Source organism: Lithobates pipiens, unplaced genomic scaffold (assembly GCF_037356315.1).
Source record: "Lithobates pipiens isolate NorthernLeopardFrog02 unplaced genomic scaffold, aLitPip1_a1.2 Scaffold_3, whole genome shotgun sequence".
NCBI lineage: Eukaryota > Metazoa > Chordata > Amphibia > Anura > Ranidae > Lithobates > Lithobates pipiens.
In genome coordinates, this window is record NW_027507790.1 from 86,622,671 (window position 1) to 86,645,812 (window position 23,142).

The window sequence follows — 23,142 nt, forward strand, 5'->3', positions numbered from 1 at the left end:
GCCCTCGGTATATAACCAGCCATCCTAAATGTGCCCCCTCATGTCGTATGATCTAAAAGGGACCAGGGTATCTATATTATAATCCAGATAGGTGTCCCCAAGGGTGCCACAACTCCCACAGGAAACACTGATCACTGATACTTTTAATTTTTGCATTACCCATATGGTAAGGATAAGGTTTATGTTTAAGCGATATTAACGGGTTAGGCTATAAATACATAAGAGGTATTAGCCTAGTTTTTTGCACATTTTTGGTTTAGCGCAGCTTTTCTATTCCTTATATTGTTTTTTTGTAATTATGTGATACAGCCAAGCTGCAGCTTAACTGGGTCCTTCAGGTGACCTGTCACCATAAGATTTAAAATTGTTTCACCATAGCGCAGTTTCTTTCTCTATTTTCCTATAAACCCGGTATCCTCTTCATCGGCTGGTGGTCCGGCTTCCGATAATAGTGGTCTCTGCGGCGGATTCACTGCGGGATCACTTTTAATTGGTGGCGGGAGTGGGGGCCCCCCTCCCACAACGCTCCGTGCCCTCCGCCGCTTACCAGAGCTGTCGGAGGCGATCAAGTCCTCTTCCTTGCTGGGTATGGAGACGAGTGAGGGGAAGATGGCCCCCATCCGTCTCCATACCATTGCAGGGCAGAAGTGACGTCAAAATGTCACTTCCGCCCATAGCTCCTTAAGGGACTTTTTTTTTTTTTTAAATGACAAAAAAAAATATGTTATTGCATTTTATCGTAAATATGAGATATGAGGTCTTTTTGACCCCAGATTTCATATTTAAGAGGTCCTGTCATGCTTTTTTTCAATTACAAGGGATGTTTACATTCCTTGTAATAGGGATAAAAGTGACACAATTTTTTCTTAAGAACAGTGTAAAAATAAACAATAAAAAGGTAAAATTAATAATAATTAAAAAAAAATTCTAAAAGTGCCCCGTCCCGACGAGCTCGTGTGCAGAAGCGAGTAGTGCTCGCATATGAAAATGGTGTTCAAACCACACATTTGAGGTATCGCCGTGATTGTTAGAGCGAGAGCAATAATTCTAGCCCTAGACTTCCCCTGCAACTCAAAAAATGCAACCTGTAGAATTTTTTAAATGTCGCCTAAGGAGATTTTTAAGGGTAAAAGTTTGTCGCCATTCCACAACGGGCACAATTTTGAAACGCGACATGTTGGGTATCAATTTACTCGGTGTAATATTATCTTTCACAGTATAAAAAAATTGGGCTAACTTTACTGTTTTCTTCTTTTTTTTATTTAAAAAAAGTGTATTTTTTCCAAAAAAAGTGCACTTGTAAGACCACTGCACAACTGCGGTGTGACAGAAAGTATTCCAACGACTGCCATTTTATTCTCTAGGGTGTTAGAAAAAATGTTTGAGGGTTCTAATTAATTTTCTAGCAAAAAAACTGTTTTTAACTTGTAAACAACAAATCTCAAAAAGAGGCTCGGTTCTTAAGTGGTTAAATACATCTTCTTGGATTCGGCCTCAGCAGTCAAGGTTACTGAAACCCGTTGAGTTCTGGGGTTTGCCTATCACTACCTTAGCTAGAAAAAAAAATTGGCCGAAGTTAGCCCTTAAAAAATAGACTTTAACATGCTCTGTAAAACATGTATACCTTCATTTACTACACCAAAGGTCAGTGTACAAAGTACAGTGATGCTTGGCAACCAGAAATGACTGCTCATTAGTCTGGGGGAAAAAAAAAAGTCACAAGGTGAAATCTTGTAATCGGTAACTAGTTATTTCAGCATTTTAAGAATTTTAATAAAACGTGCTGTTATTCTCACCTTCAGCTAATTTGTAGGGTGAAGGTAGAAGTACACCGCCCATATCAAAAACAACTGCCTTATAAACTTGGGTAGATGCGTGCCCCCATCTTACTGGACTCCACTGTTGCAGCAGGCAGCGTCTCCATGCCGATGGATGTTTGCAAGAAGCTTGCAAAACTCGGGTTATCAGCATTGTACCTAGCAAAATAAAATATAACAATAGTATAACGCATCAAAACTATTACTTATCAATGTGTTAACATATTAATACAGTTAAGGTTTTTTTTTTTTGTTTTTGTTTTTTTGCTAGATAACCACTTTCAGTTAAAACTACCAGTAGCAAGTGACATGCTACATTTCGTGGCAGGCAATGGTGCCAAGTGACGCGCTGCATCTGGTGGTTGGCAACTGTGGCAAGTGACATGTTGCATCTGGCGGTGGGCAACGGTGGCAAGTGACATGCTGCAACTGGTGGTAGGCGACGGTGGCAAGTGACATGCTGCATCTGATGGCAGGCGCTGGTGGCAAGTGACATGCTGCCTCTGGTGGTAGGCGACTGTGGCAAGTGACATGCTGCTTCTGGTGGTAGGTGACTGTGGCAAGTGACATGCTGCATCTGGTGGTAGACGACTGTGGCAAGTGACATGCTGCATCTGGTGGTAGACGACTGTGGCAAGTGACATGCTGCATCTGGTGGTAGACGACTGTGGCAAGTGACATGCTGCATCTGGTGGCAGGTGACAATGGCAAGTGACAAGCTGTATCTGGATTTGGTGGTAGGCGACGGTGGCAAGTAACATGCTGCATCTGGTGGCAGGTGACAATGGCAAGTGACAAGCTGTATCTGGATTTGGTGGTAGGTGACGGTGGCAAGTAACATGCTGCATATGGTGGCAGGTGATGGTGGCAAGTGACAAGCTGTATCTGGTGGAACGCGACGGTGGCAAGTGACAAGCTTCTTCTGGTGGCAGGCGATGGTGGTAAGTGACAGGCTGCATCTGGTAGCAGGCGACATTGGCAAGTGACAAGCTTCATCTAGCGGCATGCGATGGTGAAAAGTGACATTCTGCATCTGGTGGCAGGCGACAGTGGCGAGTGACTTATTGCATCTGGTGACAGGCGACAGTGGCAAGTGACAAGCTTCATCTGGTGGCAGGCTACAGTGTAAAGTGACATGATGCATCTGACAACAGGCAACGGAGGTGAGTGACTTGTTGCATCTAGTGGTAGGCAACGGTGGCAAGTGACAAACTGCATCTGGTGGCAGGCTACAGTGACAAGTGACACACTCAGGGCTCCTGACGATTCTGCATTATTGTAAACTATTATACTGTATGTTACAATGTCATAGAGCTGCGCGTTTCTGGCTAAAATGAGATTCACTATTTTTTGCTTAGAAGATAGATCACAATTCTCTCACGGTTCTCGCAGCGTAACATCATCTTTCACATTAAAACAAAAAACATTGGGCTAACTTTACTGTTCCTTTTTTTTTATTATTTTTTTTTTTTGTTCATTGAAATTTATTTTTTCCCCAAAAAATTGCGTTTGAAAGACTGCTGGCAAATACAGTGTGATATAAAATATTGCAGCAATTGACATTTTATTCCCTAGGGTCTCTGCTAAAATATATATGTTTGGGGGTTCCAAGTAATTTTCTAGCAAAAAATATTGATTATAACCACTTCCCGCTCGGTCAATAGCAGATTGACGTCCGGGAAGTGGTTCTGTTACCCTGACTGGGCATCATATGACGTCTTTCAGGATAACAGGGCACCACGCAACATTGCGGCGATTGGTGGAGTAGTGTGTCAGTCTGACACACCGCTCCACCGATCTCAGTAAAGAGCCTCTGGCTGATCAGCCGTGTTCAATCACTGCTGATCATGATGTAAACAGGAAAAGCTGTTGATCAGCTTTTCCTCACTCGCGTCTGAAGGGGGGGGGTCTGCGCTGATTGTTTATCAGTGCAGCCCCCCCTCGGATTCCCACACTAGACCACCAGGGAAGCCCCCAGGACCACCAGGGAAGTGGGCAACATGTGGATGGCCAGGTATGTACCCCATGGCCATCCACATGTGCCCAATCTTTGCCAATCAGTGGCTACAAAAGGGCACTGACTGGCACCATCATGAAACAAATTAAATCAGCAATGCCACCCATCAGTGTTATCAATGCCACCCATCAGTGTCTGCATAGTGAAAGGAATAGTGCCCCATCATTGGTGTCAGTGGCATAATTAGTGCCCCATTATTGGTGTTAATGGAAGGAATAGAGCCCCATCATTGGTGTCAGTGGGATTAGTAGTGCCTCATCATTGGTGTTAATGGAAGGAATAGTGGCCCATCATTGGTGTTAATGGGGTTGAATAGTGCCCCATCGTTGGTGTCAGTGGGAGGAATAGTGCCCCAATGTTGGTGACAGTTTGAGGACTAGTGGCCCATTGTTGGTGACAGTTTGGGGACTAGTGCCCCATTGTTGGTGACAGTTTGGGGACTAGTGCCCCATTGTTGGTGACAGTTTGAGTAATAGTGCCTTATCGTTGGCACCAATGGGAGAAATAGTTCCCTACTCTTGATGTCAGTAGCAGGAATATTTCCCTATTGTTGGTGTCAGTGGGAGGAATAGTGTCTGGTATCAGTGTAAGAAAAGGTGGCAAGCAAAGGGCCGCAGTTTGGAGACCATATAGCTGGATATGCTTTGTTCATATTTCATGTCTCAGGTTTACAACCACTTTAAGAGACACTGCAACTCCGCAGACACTCAAGACAATCAGGGAGATGTATCAACTTTGTAACAGCTGTAAAGAAACTCCCTGCAATGTCTCTGTAACAACCAGTCAGATCTTTTGTCTATGTCACATAGCTCCCAACTGCCCCCAATTTCGAGGGACTGTCCCTGATATGGAGCAATGTCCCTCTGTCCCTCATTCCTCCCCATTTGTCCCTCATTTTGCTCTGATCTATATAGATGTATATAAAATGCACTTTTTATCTATGAAAAAATGTTTCCCAGTGCTAAACCTTTCCTCTGATTTCTAAATTTCTGCATTTGTAAATTCCAAAAGCCAACATAAAGCAATAGTGGTAAAAAAGAAAAGCACTTGTGGGTTTAAAGCAGTTGTAAACCTGCTGACGTTTGTTTCTTTTCACACCTGCAAGGGAAAAGGCATAATGAGCTAGCATGCACTGCATACTAGCTCATTATGAAATACTTACTTTAGAACGAGGCCCCGACATCTCACCCAATACACGCAGAGGGAGCTGACATGTTCCCTCGGCGTGTCTTCCAGATATCGCGGCTCCGGCGCTGTGAGTTGCCGGAGCAGCGAAATCGTCACTCCCACGCATGTGTGTGGGAGATTGCTTTCCGGCAGGGCCATTTTTTTTACCTACAGGTAAGCCTTTTTATAGGCTTACCTGTAAATAAAAGTTCAAATTAAGACTATACAACCGCTTTAATCAATCTTGATTTTTTTGTAAAATTCTATTTTAAGGGGGTGTGGCAGGGGGTGTGTCCTGTGCCTGCATACTTTTGCTGATAGGTGTCCCTCATTCCCTTCTCAAAAAGTCGAGAGGTATGTCATCACCATGCCATGACAGCGAGAATCTGACTGGTTTCAGGGTGAAAAGTTAATCTGACACTTGGGAGACCCCTGAGTGTTCATTGTCCACACTTCCTATGTGACTCCCGAGCTCCTCCATATCTGCACCCTATGTATGGACATTGCTCATTGAAGAATAGAGAGGGATCTCTGTTGAACTCTATTGCCAGTAGCTGTCTATTTATCTGATCAGCAGACTGTCCTGTGTTTCTCTATGTGGTGAGAAGCGTCAGACTGTAACTCACCCTATTTTGGACAGTATTGCTCTCCACGGGCTGCCTTTGACAGATCTCCAACTCCCGCAACACGAGTGATAACACACTAGAGGTCAGACGGGTCCCTCTGAGGCGGCCATGTTTCTGGAGACCACGGACATGTGAAGCGCAGGGAGAAATGGCCCAGCTGAAGTAATGATGACAGAAAGGGTAGGTAACTGTTAAAGCGATGGGTTATGTAATTTGTGTATATAGTGTTCTTTGTGGGAGCATCTGCCCGTATAGGCTTGTACAGCTAACGAACTCATTGTTTATAAATATTTTCACCATCATTTGTCATCAAACCACAACGCAGGTCTATTTCCATCTCCGGCTTGTTTACATTGTATTCCCACATCAAGCATGGCAGCCGCGGCTCTTTGTCAAGTCATGGTAAGGGGCCAATGAAAAGTCCCAGACGGGGTCACGGGTTCCTGATTCCGGATGTGCAGTTGTGAGACGGTAGAGGGAATAGTCGGGTTCCCGGCTGGTGTAGTGACTGTTCCTGTGTGCGTTCCCCGCCCGTGTCTGGCCTGACATATGAGTGTATCACTGGTTGTCGTCCGGCTGGAGCTTGCGGATCATTCTCCTTCTCCTGTGGGCTTCCAATACCGCGCTGGTGAGCCGGGGGGATTCCTATAGACGTGTACCTGTCATGGCTGCTTACCTGCGAGGCTGGGCTTCTAGAACCAGTGTTCTATGGCCCTGGTCGCATTGTACTGTCAGTGTATCGGAGGCAGACCTTGTCTGCTGGCTTATCTTTCAGTATTGTTTGAGGGAACCCTCTACAAATGTCCCACATCCAACACAGAATCTTAGTGGTATTAAACCAAAAATGTCATATATTGCAGCTTGCCAATCATTAGATGTTGTGACTGCATTCGTTTTCCTTTTTGTAGGCTTTTCACCAGGTGATCTGACCACCTCCTGTATTAGTGAGACAACTCTAGGGGAATAAACACAGCAGGATTAACAGTCGGGAGGGGAGTGGCCCCTTTCACATGGGTACTGCCGTTGGATGGAATCTACTTGCTCAGAGGTGGATCGCGCTGCTGATCCCTGCTGAGCAGGCAGATGACAGGTCCATCGCTGCTCCGCTGTCCCACTCTCCTCTATGGGCAAATCAGGTAAAAACAGACTGCCTGTCCATTTTCATCCGATCCGCTAGACAGATGGAAAATAGGACCGCCATCCATCTGGATTTTGCAGACCGGATTGGATAGCGCCAGATGTCAGCGGTGGCCGCTAGACAGTTGGAAAAATAGGACCGCCATCCGTCTGAATTTCACAGAGAGGATTGGATAGCGGCAGATGTCAGTGGTGACTGCTAGACAGATTGAAAATAGGACCGCCATCCGTCTGGATTTCGCACACAGGATCGGATTGGATAGCAGCAGATGTCAGCGGACTTGTCACCGCTGACATCCGCCGCTCCATGGAGGTGAATGAAAAAGTAACAGGCGGACCTGATCAGACAGCCCGTGTGAAACGGCTCTTAAATGCACAGCCATGGCCAAAATGTTTGAGACTGACACAAAGATTAATTTTCACAAAGTGCTGCTTCAGTGTTTTTAGATCTTTTTGTCAGATGTTACTATTGTGTATATTGAAGTATAATTACAAGCATTACATAAGTGTTTCATAAAGGCTTTTATTGACAATTGCATACGTTTATGTAAAGAGTCAATATTTGCAGTGTTGACCCTTCTTTTTCAAAACCTTTGCAATTCGCCCTGGCATGTTGGCAGTAAACTTCTGGGCCACATCCTGACTGATGGCAGCCCATTCTTGCATAATCAATGCTTGGAGATTGTCAGAATTTGTGGGTTTTTTTTTTGTTCACCCGCCTCTTGAGGATTGACCACAAGTTCTCATTGAGATTAAGGTCTGCGGGGGTTCCTGGCCATGGACCCAAAATGTAGATGTTTTGTTCCCAAAGCCACTTAATTATCATTTTTGCCTTATAGCAGGGTGCTCCATCATGCTGGAAAAGGCATTGTTTGTCACCAAACTGTTCATGGATAGTTGGGAGAAGTTGCTCTCGGAGGATGTTTTTTGTACCATTCTTTAATCATGGCTGTGTTCTTGTGAGTGAGCCCACTCCCTTGGCTGAGAAGCAACCCCACACATAACTGGTCTCGGGATGCTTTGCTGTTGGCATGACACATGACTGATGGTAGTGCTCACCTTTTCTTCTCCAGACAAGGTTTTTTTCTGGATGCCCCAAATATTCGGAAAGGGGATTCTTCAGAGAAAGAGACTTTATCCCAGTCCTCAGCAGTCCAATCCCTGTACCTTTTGCAGAATATCAGTCCGTCCCGATGGTTTTTCTTGGAGAGAAGTGGCTTCCTTTGCTGACACCAAGCGATCCTCCAAAAGTCTTCTCACTGTGTGCGCAGAAGCACTCGCATCTGCCTGCTGCCATTCCTGAGCGAGCTCTGCACTGGTGGTGCCCCGATCCCGCAGCTGAATCAACTGGAGATGGTCCTGGCGCTTGCTGGACTTTCTTGGGTGCCCTGAAGCCTTCTTCACAAATGCAGTGAAAATGTTTTTTTTTTTTTTTTTTTTTTTTTTTGTGGGATTAAGTTCATTTTCATGGCAATATATTGCAATTCATCTGATCACACTTCAAAACATTCTGGAGTATATGCAAATTACCATCGTAAAAACTGAAGCAGCAGACTTTGTGAAAATTATTATTTGCGTCATTCTCAAAACTTTTGGCCATGGCAGTATTAGGAGATTTGGAAATACTGCCAAACTCCAGCTCACACTTGATAATAATCAGTTACAGCAATCCGTTTTTCTTCTTTTTGAGATAAAGGTTTTGCATGACTAAATAATTTTTTTTTTTTTAATGTAAGCACCCCTGCCAGTAATAAAGCAGTAGTAAAATCTTCTCCCTACAAATTACAGTGGAGCTCCACCCAAAAGGGGAAGCTCTGCTTGCCTCCCCCCCCCCCCCCCCCCCGCCACATTTCGGAGGGAGTGCGAGAAGGTAGTGCAAAATAAATTACAATTCAGGGTGAAGTTCTGCTGCAAGGTGGTTGTAAGTTCCACTAACAAAACATAACAAAAATGGAAGGATGAATCTTGTCAACTGACCACTTCTACTGGTGCCTGGTATAGAGAGGCACCATGTCCTGCCATAAAAGCAGCACAATATTAAATAAACTTCAATGTTTTTTAAACCAGTATAGGTTTTCATTTAACTTGCTTACATCCCCTTTTTAATGTTGGCCATGTATAGGCAAGATCATTCAGCAGCTCTGCATAAGATTAGAGGAAGTAAACCCTGATGGGTTTACTTCCTCTTTGTCTCCCTGCAAAGGTTAAGCATAATGGAATACTATGCATAGCGCTTTTACCGCTGTCCCCTGTAGTTCGGAGCATCCATCTTCTTCCGGGTATCGCTTCTCCGGCCACTCACAGCGCCAGAGCAGCGATGACGTCACTCCCTCGCATGCGCACGGGAGCCGCCACTAGCAGCATATGTGTGTCTGCACGCCGCTGTCTACGGTGCATGTGCCGTAGACAGCTGTGACTGTCTTTTAGGAAATATCTCCTAAAGTGTGTAGGTTTAGGAGATATTTCTTGGACCTAAAGGTAAGCCTTAATCTAGGCTTACCTGTAGGTCAAAGTGTGTTGTAAGGGTTTACAACCACTTTAAAGTGGTACTTTTTTTTTTTTTTTTTTTTTTTAATACAAGCAAGCTGAGGAGTGTGGTAAAACTCTCCACTACTTAAAGGGGCTGTAAACTTGTGTTTTTTTTTTTTTCCTATGCATTAAGGTGAAAAACTCTTAACACTAACCAGCCCCTTTGTTTTACTCACCTGAGCCTGTTTGTTCCCTTGGCAGAGACGTGCTCTTCCTCTCTGCCTGTTGCCTTGGCTCTTGATTGGATAGATTGATAGTAGTGCAAACATTGGCTGCCGCTGCTGTCAATCAAATCCAGTGAAGGGGGCTGGCCAAGTCAGCATTCTATGTCTATAGAAGCAAATGCTGGACTCTTGAACCCCCCCCCCCGCGCAAGGAGAGCGCTTCTCCTAGGGGAGGAACTAGTAGCACCGCCAGGGGACCCCAGAACTGGTGGATCGGGGCCACTCTGTGCAAAACAGACTGCACAGTGGAGGTAAGAATCACATGCTGTTTAAAAAAACAAAGAAAAACCCTTTTAAAGAGGATTTTTTTTTTTTTTGTCAGCTGCTACTAACAATGTAGCTGCTGACTTTTAAAAATCAGGTAATTGCCAGTGCCTGGAACCCAGTGCTTTCTTCCCACTGTTTTCTATAGGTGATACTTTAAAAGCCCCTACAGGTCATCAGTTTAAATTTAACTGTGAATAAAGCCTGTAATTTACTGCTCTGACTTCAGTGTGTGCAGTATGTAGCTTGTATAACAAGCAACATTTTCATTCATATGCCCCCAACAGGCACGTTGCATTCTTATCAGTGCGGGTAGCTAAAAATGTTGTGACTGGGAAGGGGTTAGTGCTTAGGCATAACTTAACTTTTTTTACTTTTTCTAAAACTTTGCTTCTATAACGTAGGAATCCCCTGTGTGATATATTTTTAGGCTGCATTCACACCTGAGCGTAGCGTGTTTGAACGTTTTTACCGGCGTTTTGACGCGCGACAACGAGCGTTTTGTCACACTACAACGCGCGACAACGAGCGTTTTGTCACACTACAACGAGCGTTTTTTTAACTTCGCCGTTTTTTTTCAGCCAATGGGAAAAATATTTTTCATCTGCTTATTTTTTCTTGAGCAGATACAGCGTCAAAACGCCCGTAGAAACGCTCGTTGTCGCGCTAAACGCTCGAATCGAGCGTTTCCATTAGTTTCTATGGGAATGAAAACGCCCAAATCAGCCCAATTCGCGCGACAAAAAAGGGTCCGGAACTTGTTTGGGCTTCAGGCGTAGGGCTTCAGGCGACATGGAGTGGAGATGTGAACCATCTCCATTGAGAATAATGGATTTTTTCCCCTCCAGCGTTTTGTAGCTTCAGGCGTAGGGCTACAAAACGTTCAGGTGTGAACGGGCTGTTAATGAGTAACTACTTTCGTGGGTAAAAAAATATTGTAAATAAAAACAAAAAAAAAAACAAATTAAAAAAACAAATGGTAGTATAGCATATACAGTTGTGACACAAGCCGTATTCGGATTTATTGTTAGTAAAAATTGCCATCGCTGACATTTTCTCTATAATTCAATGCAATATGGCACCCTGGAGGTGTTCTGTACACAGTTTATGTACAGCATACCCACGGATATGTCATTTTATGCTTGTGTGTTTCACTCACTGATTTTATCTTTAGTCTTGCACTAAGATACAAATCAGATTTAAGGCATCCACTGGAACAAAAAAAAAAATCAGTTTTGGGGAGATTCTCCTAAAGGGTTAATCACATCCAAATATTAAAGGAGTGTGGACTCTGTGACTCTCCTCACTGCAAGTGCATCAGCTCATCAAAAATGGAAAAAGTAATTTCCGTTCAGAATTGGTCCCACACAAGACATGATTTAACAAAGAGCTATTCCTTCAGAGCAGAAACAGTTAGGACTTTGCAACAAAGTTTATTAAAATCCTTTTAATGTACATTCATGACCCAGAAGGGATATTTTGTCTTTCCATTTGTCACTCTATAAGACATTGTACTTTATTAGTTTCTTCCCTGGTTCTGGGAGTCAGGGAAAGTGACCTACACTGTTTTTAGGTTCATTTTAGCCAGGTCTCCCTCCCCTCCAACCCAGCAACACTCACCATGTGGGTTCTGGGCCAGCAAGTGGGACAATGGAGCCCCGAAGCGGTGGGACACCGGTGTGGCACATTCTGAAAGCCACAGAACATGATCCAGAGGCTATTCAGCACTCTGATTAGAAAGCAGACAGTAGGGTTGTGGCGTGTACATGAGTTTGTGTGGAACCTTCCCGCTGCCAACACCGTAAGACCTATGTTGGTGGCAGTAAAGTGTTAAAGGTGAATTCCACCTTTTGCAAAAAAAATAAATAAAAATGCATTAATGCACCCATATTGCAGAAAGTTAAAAATATGGATTTGTCTTTTTTTTTTTTTTTGCATTGGATACTGCAATTCCTCGCAACTGCTCAGTGGATCATGGGTACAATGCTCTGGCTTCTGCAGATTCTTTCTCCAGCTCAGGTCTGTAGGAGGTACTGACCTTTTATGAAGCTTCAGGAAGTATAAATGGATTACAAATGCAGTGATGTCACTGTGCTTGTGCTTCACTGAGAACTACTGTCCCCCTGCAACTGTGGCAGATGGGACTTGTAGTTTTCTCATTCACAATTCTCTGTGACTGATAACACAGGTTTGAGGCTGGAGCCAAGCATGGCTGCAATAAACTAAAATATTTCAATAGCCAGTGGAGAGAAGAGGGATCATGTTTCATGTTAGACTCTATGTGTGTAACATGACACTTGGCCAGAAATTGCATTTCACTGTAACCACTTCAAAACTGGGCACTTTCACCCCCTTCCTGCTCATGCAACACTGTACCCATATGAAATTTGGTGGTATTTAATCGCCACTGGGATTTTTTTTTTTTGTTTAGTTTTTTTGCTAATCAGACAAAAATTATGAAAAATACTAACTTTTTGTTTCTGTTATAAAACTTTTAAAAAAGTATCTTTTCTTTGCTGATATGCTGTACTAATGGGCACTGATAGGCAGCACTGATTTGCACTTGTGGGCCTGCAATCCTCTCCTTATCCTGTGACAGCACGTGAAGAAAGGAATGCAGATAACCGGCAAGCTTGTTTACATGTGATTGGACACAGCTTATCATATGATAGAGGGATGCTGGCTTTTTACCACAATCTGTGATTAGCTGTGTTCGTAGGACATATCAATCACAATGCTTGCCCCTGGGGGTGTGGTTCTGGAAGGACGTCTATGGATGCCTTCTCGGAACGAGAGAGTCTTTCGGCTATAGCGTGGGTCTGAGGTGGTTGAACTAAAAGTCCAGTCTAAACTTAAACCTGCCCCCACCCCCATTCTAAACCCTATACTATACTAACTACCCTGTAGAGGAAATATGCCTATACTTAACTATTCCCTGAGCGCTCTGGTCCCGTCACATGATCAGCTCTTGGGGACAGCTTCAGTAGAGAAGACACAGCTGACCACAAATGCTCCATAGTAAGCCTATGGATGATGTGACCACATAGGCATTGCAGCTGTTGCCGGAAATCTCTCCTTTTCACTGAAACCAGCCCCCGATGGGGAGGACACAAGACAGGACCAGAGTGCCCAGGGAATAGTAAAGTATACACATTTTTCTTCTACAGGATAGTTAGTATAGGACTTAGAGCATGGGTGGGAGCAGCTTTAAAAGATAAGTTCACCTTTTTAGAAGAAAAATAACTGCACATGTTTTTGCAGAACAAAAAAAGTGCATTTATTATTTTTTCCTGCAGGAGTCTGGAAAACATTTCACTCGTGATCAGGGGTGCAGTGTCGGGCTACTGCAGACAAGCCCTGCAGCTTCCAGCCTGTACCTCCCATACGAGCTGCCAGTTTGAAAGCTGCAGGGCTTGTGAATGAACTACAAGTGTACTCCTCAGACCATCACAGTTCATTTAGAACTACAACGTCTGCCGCGGTGGATGACAGTGCTTGTAGTTCGTTCATTCACAAGAAACTGAGTGAATGATGTGGCCCCGTGAGCAGAGCCTTGCATTGCCACGCTGTTTTTGACTTGTGACACTGAGTGCAGGGAGAAGATTCTCCACCTGCTGCCACACTGAGGCAGGGATCAGGGGTAGAGGTGGCAAGAGCTGGAACATCTTAAATGTTCCACCCTAAATACACCTGGAACATGTAACGTTCCAAAAGTGGAACTTCTCCTTTTAGCCTGGTCTTCTTTACGACTTTAAGTCATTATATTTTTAAATTCGAGATTAGAAGGCTGGAAGACTGCTGAGTCACTGCTGGAAGGGGAGAGCTGTGCTGCTTGGAACAAATTCAGTGCTTCTGCTGAGTAATATAAGGGTGAATTGTACCTCTGTGCTGCAGCTATAGAGGTCAGGGAGGTTTTAAAACAAACTTACTGCTTGCTAAAACGATGTAAATGTTTTAATGAGCTTCAGACAAAAAAAAAAATGAAGTCAATAGCTAAAAATACTGTTGCTGCTGACTTTTAATGTAAGGACACTTGCCTGCCCAGGGATCCAGTGATGTCCTCATGTGAGCCAATTATTCAATCGGTTCAGTGCAGGTTCTGGCATCTCTAGTAAGGATGAGCTCAGGCGTGCCCACGCCCGCCAGGAAGCTGACACTCCGTAGCACTAAACAAAGGCAGTGAGACATTTCCCAATCTCCGGCTGCACAGATCGGGAAATGTCTCATTACCTGTGATTAATGTTATGGAGTGTCAGCTTCCTGGCGGGCATGGGCACATGGACTTGCAAACACGCCTGGGCTCATCCATCTAATAAGGGAAACGGGAAATAAAACCTTGTGGCTTCACAGCCAGTTTCCTACTGTGCAAGCAACACTGTGCCTTGTGAATGGTCCTGTAGTCTTCTGGGACCTGTGATGTTTCCCAAAAGACTGCAGGGGAAGGAGCAGGGGGCCGAACTTCCCGGAAGTGAGAGCAGGTACCTGTCAAAACTAGGTACTTGCTCTATTCCCCCCCCCCCCCCCAAAAAAAAAGTGACAAATGTGGCAATGCAGGGAGGAAAATGCAAACAATCAGTAATCCACCTTTTGAAGTTCTGCTTTAAAGAGAAGTATGGCCAAAGCTCTTTTGGGTGGAACATGTAACATGCTCCAAAGGTGAACTTGGTCTTTAACCACTTGGTGACCATCTGTCGCAGTTGTATTGCGGCAGAATGGCATGGCTGGGCGAAACGACCACTAGGGGGCGCGTGCACGCCGCAGGAGGCACACTTGCCCAATGCCCACGGAGCCGATGCGAGTGCCCGGCGGTCGTGATCACCGCCAGGCTCCCATGATCGCTCGGGGGGACATGGAGAACTGGGATCTGTGTGTGTAAACACACAGGTTCCGGTTCTCTGAGGGGAGAACAGACAGATCGTCTGTACATACAGAGTGTGAACAGCTATCTGTCATCTCCCCTGCACAGTCTCCCCCCCCAGTTAAAATCACCTCCCAGGAAACCCAATTAACTCAAATCATAATAAAAATGCCATAAAACTGCCCTATTTTGTAGACGCTATAACTTTTGCACAAACCAATGAATATACGCTTATAGCTACTTCTTTTTGGTAAAAAATATCGGCCCACACTGAGGAATTTTTTTTTGTTTTTTGGGAGGGTATTTATTATAGCAAAAAGTAAAAAATATTGTTTTTTTTTATAGCGCAAAAAAATAAAAATCGCAGAGGTGATCAAATACCACCAAAAGAAAGCGTTATTTGCGGGGAGAAAAATACATACATTTGGTTGCGGTACAACTTTGCACGACCACGTAATTGGCATTTAAAGTGACACAGTGCCAAATCGCAAAAGGTGCTCTGGTCAGGAATGGGGTAAAATCTTCCGGGGCTGAAGCGGTTAAGCCATGCCCTTAAGAACTAGATTTAGGCATTGCTTTGCAGGAAAGTACAAGGAGACCTTCAGCTTGGCATACAAAATGCAGCAGAACATAGTTTATTATCTGACATGATGTGGTACATTTTACAAACAACATTGCTGTATCTAGCATTTCCATAAATATTCACTCATCAAAGGGCCATTTTATCTATTTTGACCATAGCTGAACGCTAAGGCTTCATGTACACGGGATGTTTTTACAACTTCTCCTGAACAATTTAATGTAACAGATAGTAACCCACGTTTAAAACGTCCGTTGTGCCATGTTTAAATGGCATGTTTTAAAAAAATAAAATAATAATAATTAAATAGCCCAAAATGGGAAAACCGCCTGCAAACAAAATGCGGCTAAACACGAATTACTGCGTTTAAAAGCGCTTGAAATGCCTGTAAACTCAGCTTATGAAAGCATTTTTTTTTTTTTTCCTTCCAAAAAAAGCCTTTGAACTGCCTAGAAATGACTGTAAATGACCCTGTGTACATGTACTGATAAGATAACAAAGAAGAGAGTTCAGGGGCAGCTGAAAAACATGCCCAGCTGCAAACGTGCGTTTAGCAGCAGCAGTGTACATGAGGCCTAACAATATGCCAAAACTGTATCTTGGGTCTTCTAAATAAGCGATGACACACATCAGACATTTTCAAGTAAGTAGTATGGCCATGTCTTCCCTTTTAAGTGTCTTTTATAGTCATACAAGCAATGATTTATGATTAGCTGAACTATCTATTCAGTGGAGTACAAAATCCAATTACTTTGAGTTGCTCAATGCATTGAGAGATATATATATATATATATATATATATATATATATATATATAAATATATATAATATATGTGTGTGTATTTATTTATTTTTCATATTCACAGGGAGTTTAGTCCATTTCTGTGTGCTCTATTGTTTTCTGCCTGTCCTGTAAACCACAACACATTAATATTTATGTTCCTGCCTAGCCACGGAAATGTCTGATGAGGAAATTAAAGAGAAGACGTTACATGCTGCTGCAGGCTACTTGGATGGCAAGACGCCTGTGGAAAAGACGGCAATTCTGCATCAGCACATTGGGAGAAGGGAAATGACTGACGTGATAATAGAAACCATAGGTCCAAATACAGGTGAATAATGCCATGTAGATTGATACATATTCACATTTCAATAGAGCCCTTTTGTAGGTGAGACTAATCTGTTAGTCCATTCTTAATGATAATCTGTTGTTGTAGAAACGTGGAAGCTTCCATAGCAGGTCTCTTCTTTTAAAAAAAATAAAATAAATGTATACTTGCCCGGCAAGTAGGAAAAAAAAAAATCTCTACTTTCTGACACAATGGTTTCAGTACTCTGTAGTCATAGACTTGGAACAAGTATTCTAATAATGACGTTTGAATATCCCGCATTCTTGTCTTTAATCAGAGACACGGAGTATTGAAGCCACAGGATTAGGCTAACGGCCAGGCAACGTGTGTATGTATGTATAATTTAAGGACACCACCACTCGCTGTTAAAGTGGTTGGAAACCCTTACAGACCACTTTGACCTACAAGTAAGCCTAGATTAAGGCTTATCTGTAGGTCCAAGAAATATCTCCTAAACCTACACGGTTTAGGAGATATTTGCAAAAAGACAGGCGGTGCGCAGGCGCACTGAGCATGCCGCTGCTAACTGCGATATGCCATTGGTGGCGGCTCCCGTGCGCATGCGCTGGAGTGACGTTATTGCGACTCTGGTCAATCCCAGCACTGGAGCCACGATACCCGGAAAGAAGATGGAGGCTCCGTGGAAGAGGGGACAGCGGTGACATCGCAGACTCCTGTGTCAGGTAAGTGACACATAATGGGCTACTATGCGATGTGTAGTAGCCCATTATGCTTTACCTTTGCAGGGAAACAAAGAGGAAGTAAATCCATCAGGCTTTACTTCCTCTTTAAGGTCTTGGTTTGCCCTTTTTTATTAAGAGAGGTTTCCTGCACAGGGGTTTTCTGCATTCCTTTTCCCATCAACAAAAACTACATTCAGCCTAGTTGGCTCTCACTTGCAGCACTAGTGCTCTAGCCTTACACTCCAGGCCCTTGTCTGTCTCCTACAGACTGTGCACACAGCTAGCAGCCTCTTGCTGCCCAGGCTCCCACATGGAGCACACCTGGGTCAGACTTCATGTCTGCCGGGGTGGAGCACAGAACCATGGTCAGGTTACTACTAAAAGCCCAGCACACACCTGACCAATCAGTATGCTGGCTGTTCTAAATACCTGGACCGTGGATTGGAGATTTCATCCCACCCGGATCACTTTGAAATCTCCAGGCCTCAAAACTAACTTTAAAAACACTGAGGCAACTGAAAGGCCAGTTTCCTCTCCTTAATGATACAAGCTCCCTGGAGCCCTTCAACCCATCCGGTTGAAAATTCTGGGTCACAACCTCCTTCAGGACCCTGGCAGGGCAACTGTATGTGTATGTGTGTATATGTGTGTGTGTGTGTATGTGTGTGTGTGTGTGTGTGTGTGTGTGTGTGTGTATATATATGTATGTATGTATGTGTGTGTGTGTGTGTGTGTGTATATGTGTATATATATGTATGTGTGTATATGTGTATATATAAATATATATTGCATTTGAAAGACCGCTGGGCAAATACAGTGTGACATAAAATATTGCAGTAATGGACATTTTGTACCCTAGGGTCTCTGCTAAAATATATATGTTATATGGGGGTTCCAAGGCAGATTGTTCTTGTTTAACCACTTCAGCCACAGACCATTTTGCTGGCTTAAGACCAGACCACTTTTTGCGATTCGGCACTGCGTCGTTTTAACTGACAATTGCATGGTCATGCGACGTGGCTCCCAAACAAAATTGATGTCCTTTTTTCCCCCATAAATAGAGCTTTCTTTTGGTGGTATTTGATCACCCCTGCATTTTTTATTTTTTGCGCTATAAACAAAAATAGAGTGACAATTTTGAAAAAAACACATTTTTTTTTACTTTTTGTTATAATATCCCCCAAAAATATCTAAAAAAAAACTTTTTTTTTTCCAATTAGTTTAGGCTGATACGTATGCTTCTACATATTTTTGGTAAAAAAAAAAAGCGATTGGTTTGCGTAAAAGTTATAGCGTTTACAAAAGTTTTATGGCATTTTTATTAAATTTTTTTTGTTTTTGTTTTATTAGTAATGGTGGTGATCAGCGATTTTTTTTTTTTTTTTATTTTTTTTTTTTTTTTTTTTTTTTTTTTTTTTTTATTGTGACTGTGACATTATGGCGGACACATTTTTAGGACCATTGTCATTTATACAGCAATCACTGCTATACAAATGCAGTCATTCCTGTGTAAATTACACTGGCAGTGAATGGGGTTAACCAGGGGGTGGCAGTGTAGGGGTTAAGTGTTCCTAGGGGCGTGTTACTAACTGTTGGGCTGGGCTTTCTTTTAGTGAACACTGATCTCTGTCTACAATCACATGGAGCAGAGATCAGCATCACTTGTTGCTTGGCAGAACTGGAAGATGATGTTTACAACGGCATCTCCTAGTTCAACTGCCCCGTGAGACAATCGTGGGTATGCCCGCGGCGATCTAGTCCTCGGGACCCACGACCGGACTCACAGGGTTCCGACCGGCGCGCTCGCTATGGCAGGGCGGCAAATGGTACAGGTACGGCCATTTGCCTGCCTGTGCCATTCTGCCCACGTACATCGGCGTGTGCCAGTCGGGAAGTGGTTAAAATTTAAAAAAAAAAAAAAATGTTCTGTACTTGCCACACTTTTAAAAAGCAAAAACATGGGGAAGTGCCTAGCCATACACTTTAAGAAGAAACGTGCGGTTACTCTCTTAAGATTTAGGCTCATGGATAGTTTTCCATTTGTCAATTAAATGTTGCCTTGTTTGGCATGCAAGTAAAAGCTGGAATTCCTATTAAAATATTTTGTTTGTCAACTCCACTTCGTTTTTTCTGGTGTCAAATACTAACTGGCAATGTTCAGACTTTTACTACTGTTTCAATTCTCAGAATAGAACATGTTGATTATCAATCGGGGGGCAATTCAGTCTTTGTTATTCAGCCATGATAAAACACCAATGTTATTTTGATGATGGACTAGTTAGCTTTGTCATCTTCTAGAAATTATCTCTCTCTCTATCTCTCTCTCTCTATCTCTCTCTCTCTCTCTCAAATTCAAATTTCAAATTCAAATTCAAATAAGCTTTATTGGCATGACCAAATACATGTTAGCATTGCCAAAGCAATTTAGTTTGTATAGGGAAAAGGGGGAGGAGTAGTGGGTAATATAAAGGGGAATGGGTATAAGTCTCTGTAAGGGTTTTTAAGTCCTCAGTCTTTCAGGTCCCTCTCAGTCGGTGACACGCTGTCACAAATCGGGCAGCTATCTTCACCATTTGCTCTTCTTCTCCCAGTAGAAATTGGAGTTTCCTCTTCTCTTCTGTAGAAGTGAAGTCCGGGATGAGAGTTGAGAGTCTCTGGAAGTGAATGTCCCTCACTGATGAGTACTTTGGGCAATGTAGCAGGAAGTGGTCCTCATCCTCCAGGACCCCCTGGTCACATTGCTGGCACAGTCTACTCTCCCGGGGCTTGTAGGTCTGTCTCTGCCGTCCTAGCTGGATTTCCAGGCTGTGGGCGCTCAGTCTGTACAGGCTCAGTGTCTGTCTGTCTTTGGGGTCTTGTAGCACCTCCAGGTATGGGGCCAGTTTGTATTCTCTCTGTAATGACTGGTAAACAGTTAGTTTTTTGGAGTTTGTTATTTCGTTTCTCCATTCTCCAACATATTTTTCTTTGTAGTCATTCATTATGTTTTTTATTTGAGATTTTGTCAGGCCGCATTGTTGAGAGTTTGGAATAGACAAGGTGATGAGTTGTTGCAGGCCACATGGTTTGGACTGGTCCTTACTGTTCAGTAAGGCTTTATGGTGGTATGAGTTGGGACTGCTGTTTTGTAGGTGGTCCCAATATGATAGCGCCCTCTTCTGTACTGCGAGAAGTAAAGGAAATCTGCCCAACTCGGATCGGCAAGCACTGTTGGAGGTGCTCCGATGGACTTGGAGGAGATGTTTGCAGAATTCCAGATGGAATGTTTCTGTTGGGCTGGGGTCCCATTTGGATTGGTCTGGGTAGGTGACAGGACCCCAAACTTCACTGCCATAAAGAAGAATTGGGGTGATGACGCTATCAAATATTCTGAGCCAGACTCTCACTGGTGGTTTTAGGTGGTACAGCTGTCTCCTGATGGCATAGTAGGCTCTGCGTGCCTTGTCTTTTAGTGCCTCTATGGCTGGCTTGAAACTTCCTGATTTGGTAATTTCTAGGCCGAGGTATGTGTAGCTGTTAGTTTCATCAACAGTGCAATTGTTTAATTTAAAGGGAGGGCTCTTTGTTTGTTTTGTATTTTTCTTTTGGAACACCATGATTTTTGTTTTGCTTGAGTTGATTGGTAGTGCCCATGTGGCACTGTATTTTTCTAGCACTTCCAGGCTGTCTTGTAGGCCTTTCTCTGTTGGTGACAGAAGTAAGAGGTCATCCGCATACAGCAGGAACTTCACCTTGGTGTTGTGTAGACTCAGTCCTGGTTCTGGGGAAGACTCTAGAGCTGCAGCCAGTTCATTGATGTAGATGTTGAAGAGGGTTGGACTTAGGCTGCAGCCCTGTCTAACTCCTCGTGCCTGCCGGAAATGTTTGGTTCTTTTCCCATTCACCTTTACGCTGCAGCTGTTCTCAGTGTATGAACTCTTAATAACATCATATGTTTTCCCTCCTATTCCACTCTCCAGTAGTTTGAGGAACAGGCCTGGGTGCCAAACGGAGTCAAATGCCTTCTTGAAGTCCACAAAGCAGGCAAATATCTTTCCCTGTTTTGTATTGTGGACATGGTTCTTGATGAGGTTGTGCAGGGTGTAGATGTGGTCTGTAGTCCGATGGTTTGGCATGAACCCTGCCTGACTTCTGCTGAGGACATTGTGTTGTGTGAGGAAGTTGAGGATCCGTTTGTTGAGGATACTGTTGAATAGTTTTCCTAGTGTGCTGCTGACACATATCCCTCTGTAGTTGGCTGGGTCGTACTGGTCTCCACTCTTATGGATGGGAGTTATGAGGCCTTGGTTCCATAATTTAGGGTAGTAACCAGCACTCAGGACCAGATTGAACACTTTGCATATTGCAGCGTGTACATCTGAGGAGCCGTGTTTAATCATCTCTGGCAGGATTCCATCCATCCCACTGGATTTTTTGGTTTGCAGGTTTTGGGTTTTCTCCCTAATTTCTTGAGGTGTAACCGGTACATCGAGGGGGTTCTGGAAGTCCTTAAATTTTTCCTCCATATCATTTAGTCTTTTGATAATGTCTTTTTGTTCTACAGTTAGAGCCTCCTCTGGAATACCTTTGTAGAGGTTCTTAAAGTAGTTGAGCCAGATGTCGCCATTTTGAATGTGGAGGTTGTTTTTCCTGGGTGCTGAGCCTATATTCTTCCATATTTCCCAGAAAGAGTTTTCCTGAAGTGCCTCTTCCAGCTGTTGCAGGTGTTTGGAGATGAGGTTTTGCTTTTTCTTTTTAAGGGTTTGTTTGTATTTTTTCTGCAGGGTGCCATGGGCTATCCTTAGGTCGGTGTTGTCAGGGTCTCTGTGTTTGTTATTGGAGACTGTCCGTAAGGTGTTCCTTAATTCTTTGCATTCTTTGTCGAACCATTTGTTGGATTGTTTGTTGGATGGTTTCTTGTAGTTGGCTTTTCTCAGCTGTGCTGTCTCTGCGATAGTGTGTAGTATTTTATGGAAGTCCTTTGTTGCCTGGTTCACACCTCGCGGGCTTATCTCATAGGTGTTGTTTTGGAAGTTTTCAAGCTGTTTCCTAATGTCAGGTCTGTCAGTTGCCTCTCTGTATTTTGTGGTAGACTGTTTGGACCATTTAAATGATGGCGACAGGTTGTAGAGAGAAGCCCGGTGGAGTTTTGGTGATGGTTTGCTAGAAGATTTGATGTATAGCAGTAGTTGGTTGTGGTCTGACAGGTGTGTTTGTGGGGTGACTGTGAAACCATTGATGAGTGTGGGGTTCATATCTGTGATGGCATAGTCTACCACACTACTGCCTACATGGGAGCTAAATGTGTACATTCCTAGAGAGTCCACCTTGGTACGGCCATTGAGGATGTAGAGGCCCAGACTGCAACACAAATTCAGCAATTTTCTTCCATTTTTGTTGGTTGTGCTGTCATAGCTGTTTCTCTGTATCTGTATCGACTCATGATCGTAATTTGCATGGCCTGCTATGTACGTGTTGCCCTCAGAGCTTGTGTAGTCCTTTTCCCTTCCTGTCCTAGCATTGAGGTCTCCACAGATGAGCACTTGTCCCAGGGATTGGAAGTGGATAGCCTCACTTTGCAGCACCTCATAGGTGTCTGGTCTGAAATATGGGGACTCTGCTGGGGCAATGTATGCTGCACACAGGTAGATGTCTGACTGAGAGGTAAGAATGGAGCTGCTTATTCTTAGCCAGATGTGGCTCTCACCTTTTTTAATTGCACTGATGTTCCCATGCAGCTCCTCCTTATACCAGACAAGTATTCCTCCTGAACACCGACCCTGTTTGATGTTCCTATCTTTCTGTGCGGGGACAGAGAATTCCCTATAGCCAGTAGGTACTGATGGTTCATCCTGTGCCCGGGTCCATGTTTCCAGGAGGATTTGTATGTCCGTCTCACATAGTCTTTGCTTGAAATCTGGATCATTTACTTTGGATCCGAAGGCTGACGCATTCAGACCTTGAATGTTCCAGCTACTGATTACTAATGATGTCATTTATTGTTTGTGTATTTATATACCTTGTAATGGGTAAATTTCCTGGGACAAATCGGGTTATGGGTGATTGTTGTCTTTTTTTGCTTTATTAGCTGTCACATAGTTTATTGCATAATGTGCTCAGGAGGGTTCTTA

At 43.6% G+C, this 23,142-nt stretch overlaps 2 protein-coding genes across 3 annotated transcripts in view; one reads left to right on the forward strand and one right to left on the reverse strand.

Moving 5' to 3' along the window:
* ACAD10 (acyl-CoA dehydrogenase family member 10) overlaps positions 1-5,754 on the reverse strand; it is an 87,971-nt gene extending 82,217 nt beyond the window's left edge. The window contains exons 1-2 of the mRNA XM_077462008.1: positions 5,628-5,754; positions 1,797-1,976 (exon numbers count right to left, since the gene is read on the reverse strand). Of these exons, the coding sequence (XP_077318134.1) occupies positions 1,797-1,971 (175 nt within the window). The 5' untranslated portion in view covers positions 1,972-1,976; positions 5,628-5,754. The remainder of the gene's footprint in view (positions 1-1,796; positions 1,977-5,627) is intronic.
* The window catches only part of BRAP (BRCA1 associated protein), a 91,412-nt gene continuing 73,941 nt past the window's right edge, over positions 5,672-23,142 (forward strand). The window contains exons 1-2 of one of the 2 annotated variants that reach the window (XM_077462010.1): positions 5,672-5,807; positions 16,170-16,331. In XM_077462010.1, the coding sequence (XP_077318136.1) occupies positions 16,178-16,331 (154 nt within the window). In that variant the 5' untranslated portion in view covers positions 5,672-5,807; positions 16,170-16,177. Of the gene's footprint in view, positions 5,808-6,066; positions 6,256-16,169; positions 16,332-23,142 lie in introns of those variants that run through there. The other variant, XM_077462009.1, reaches the window with a different exon arrangement.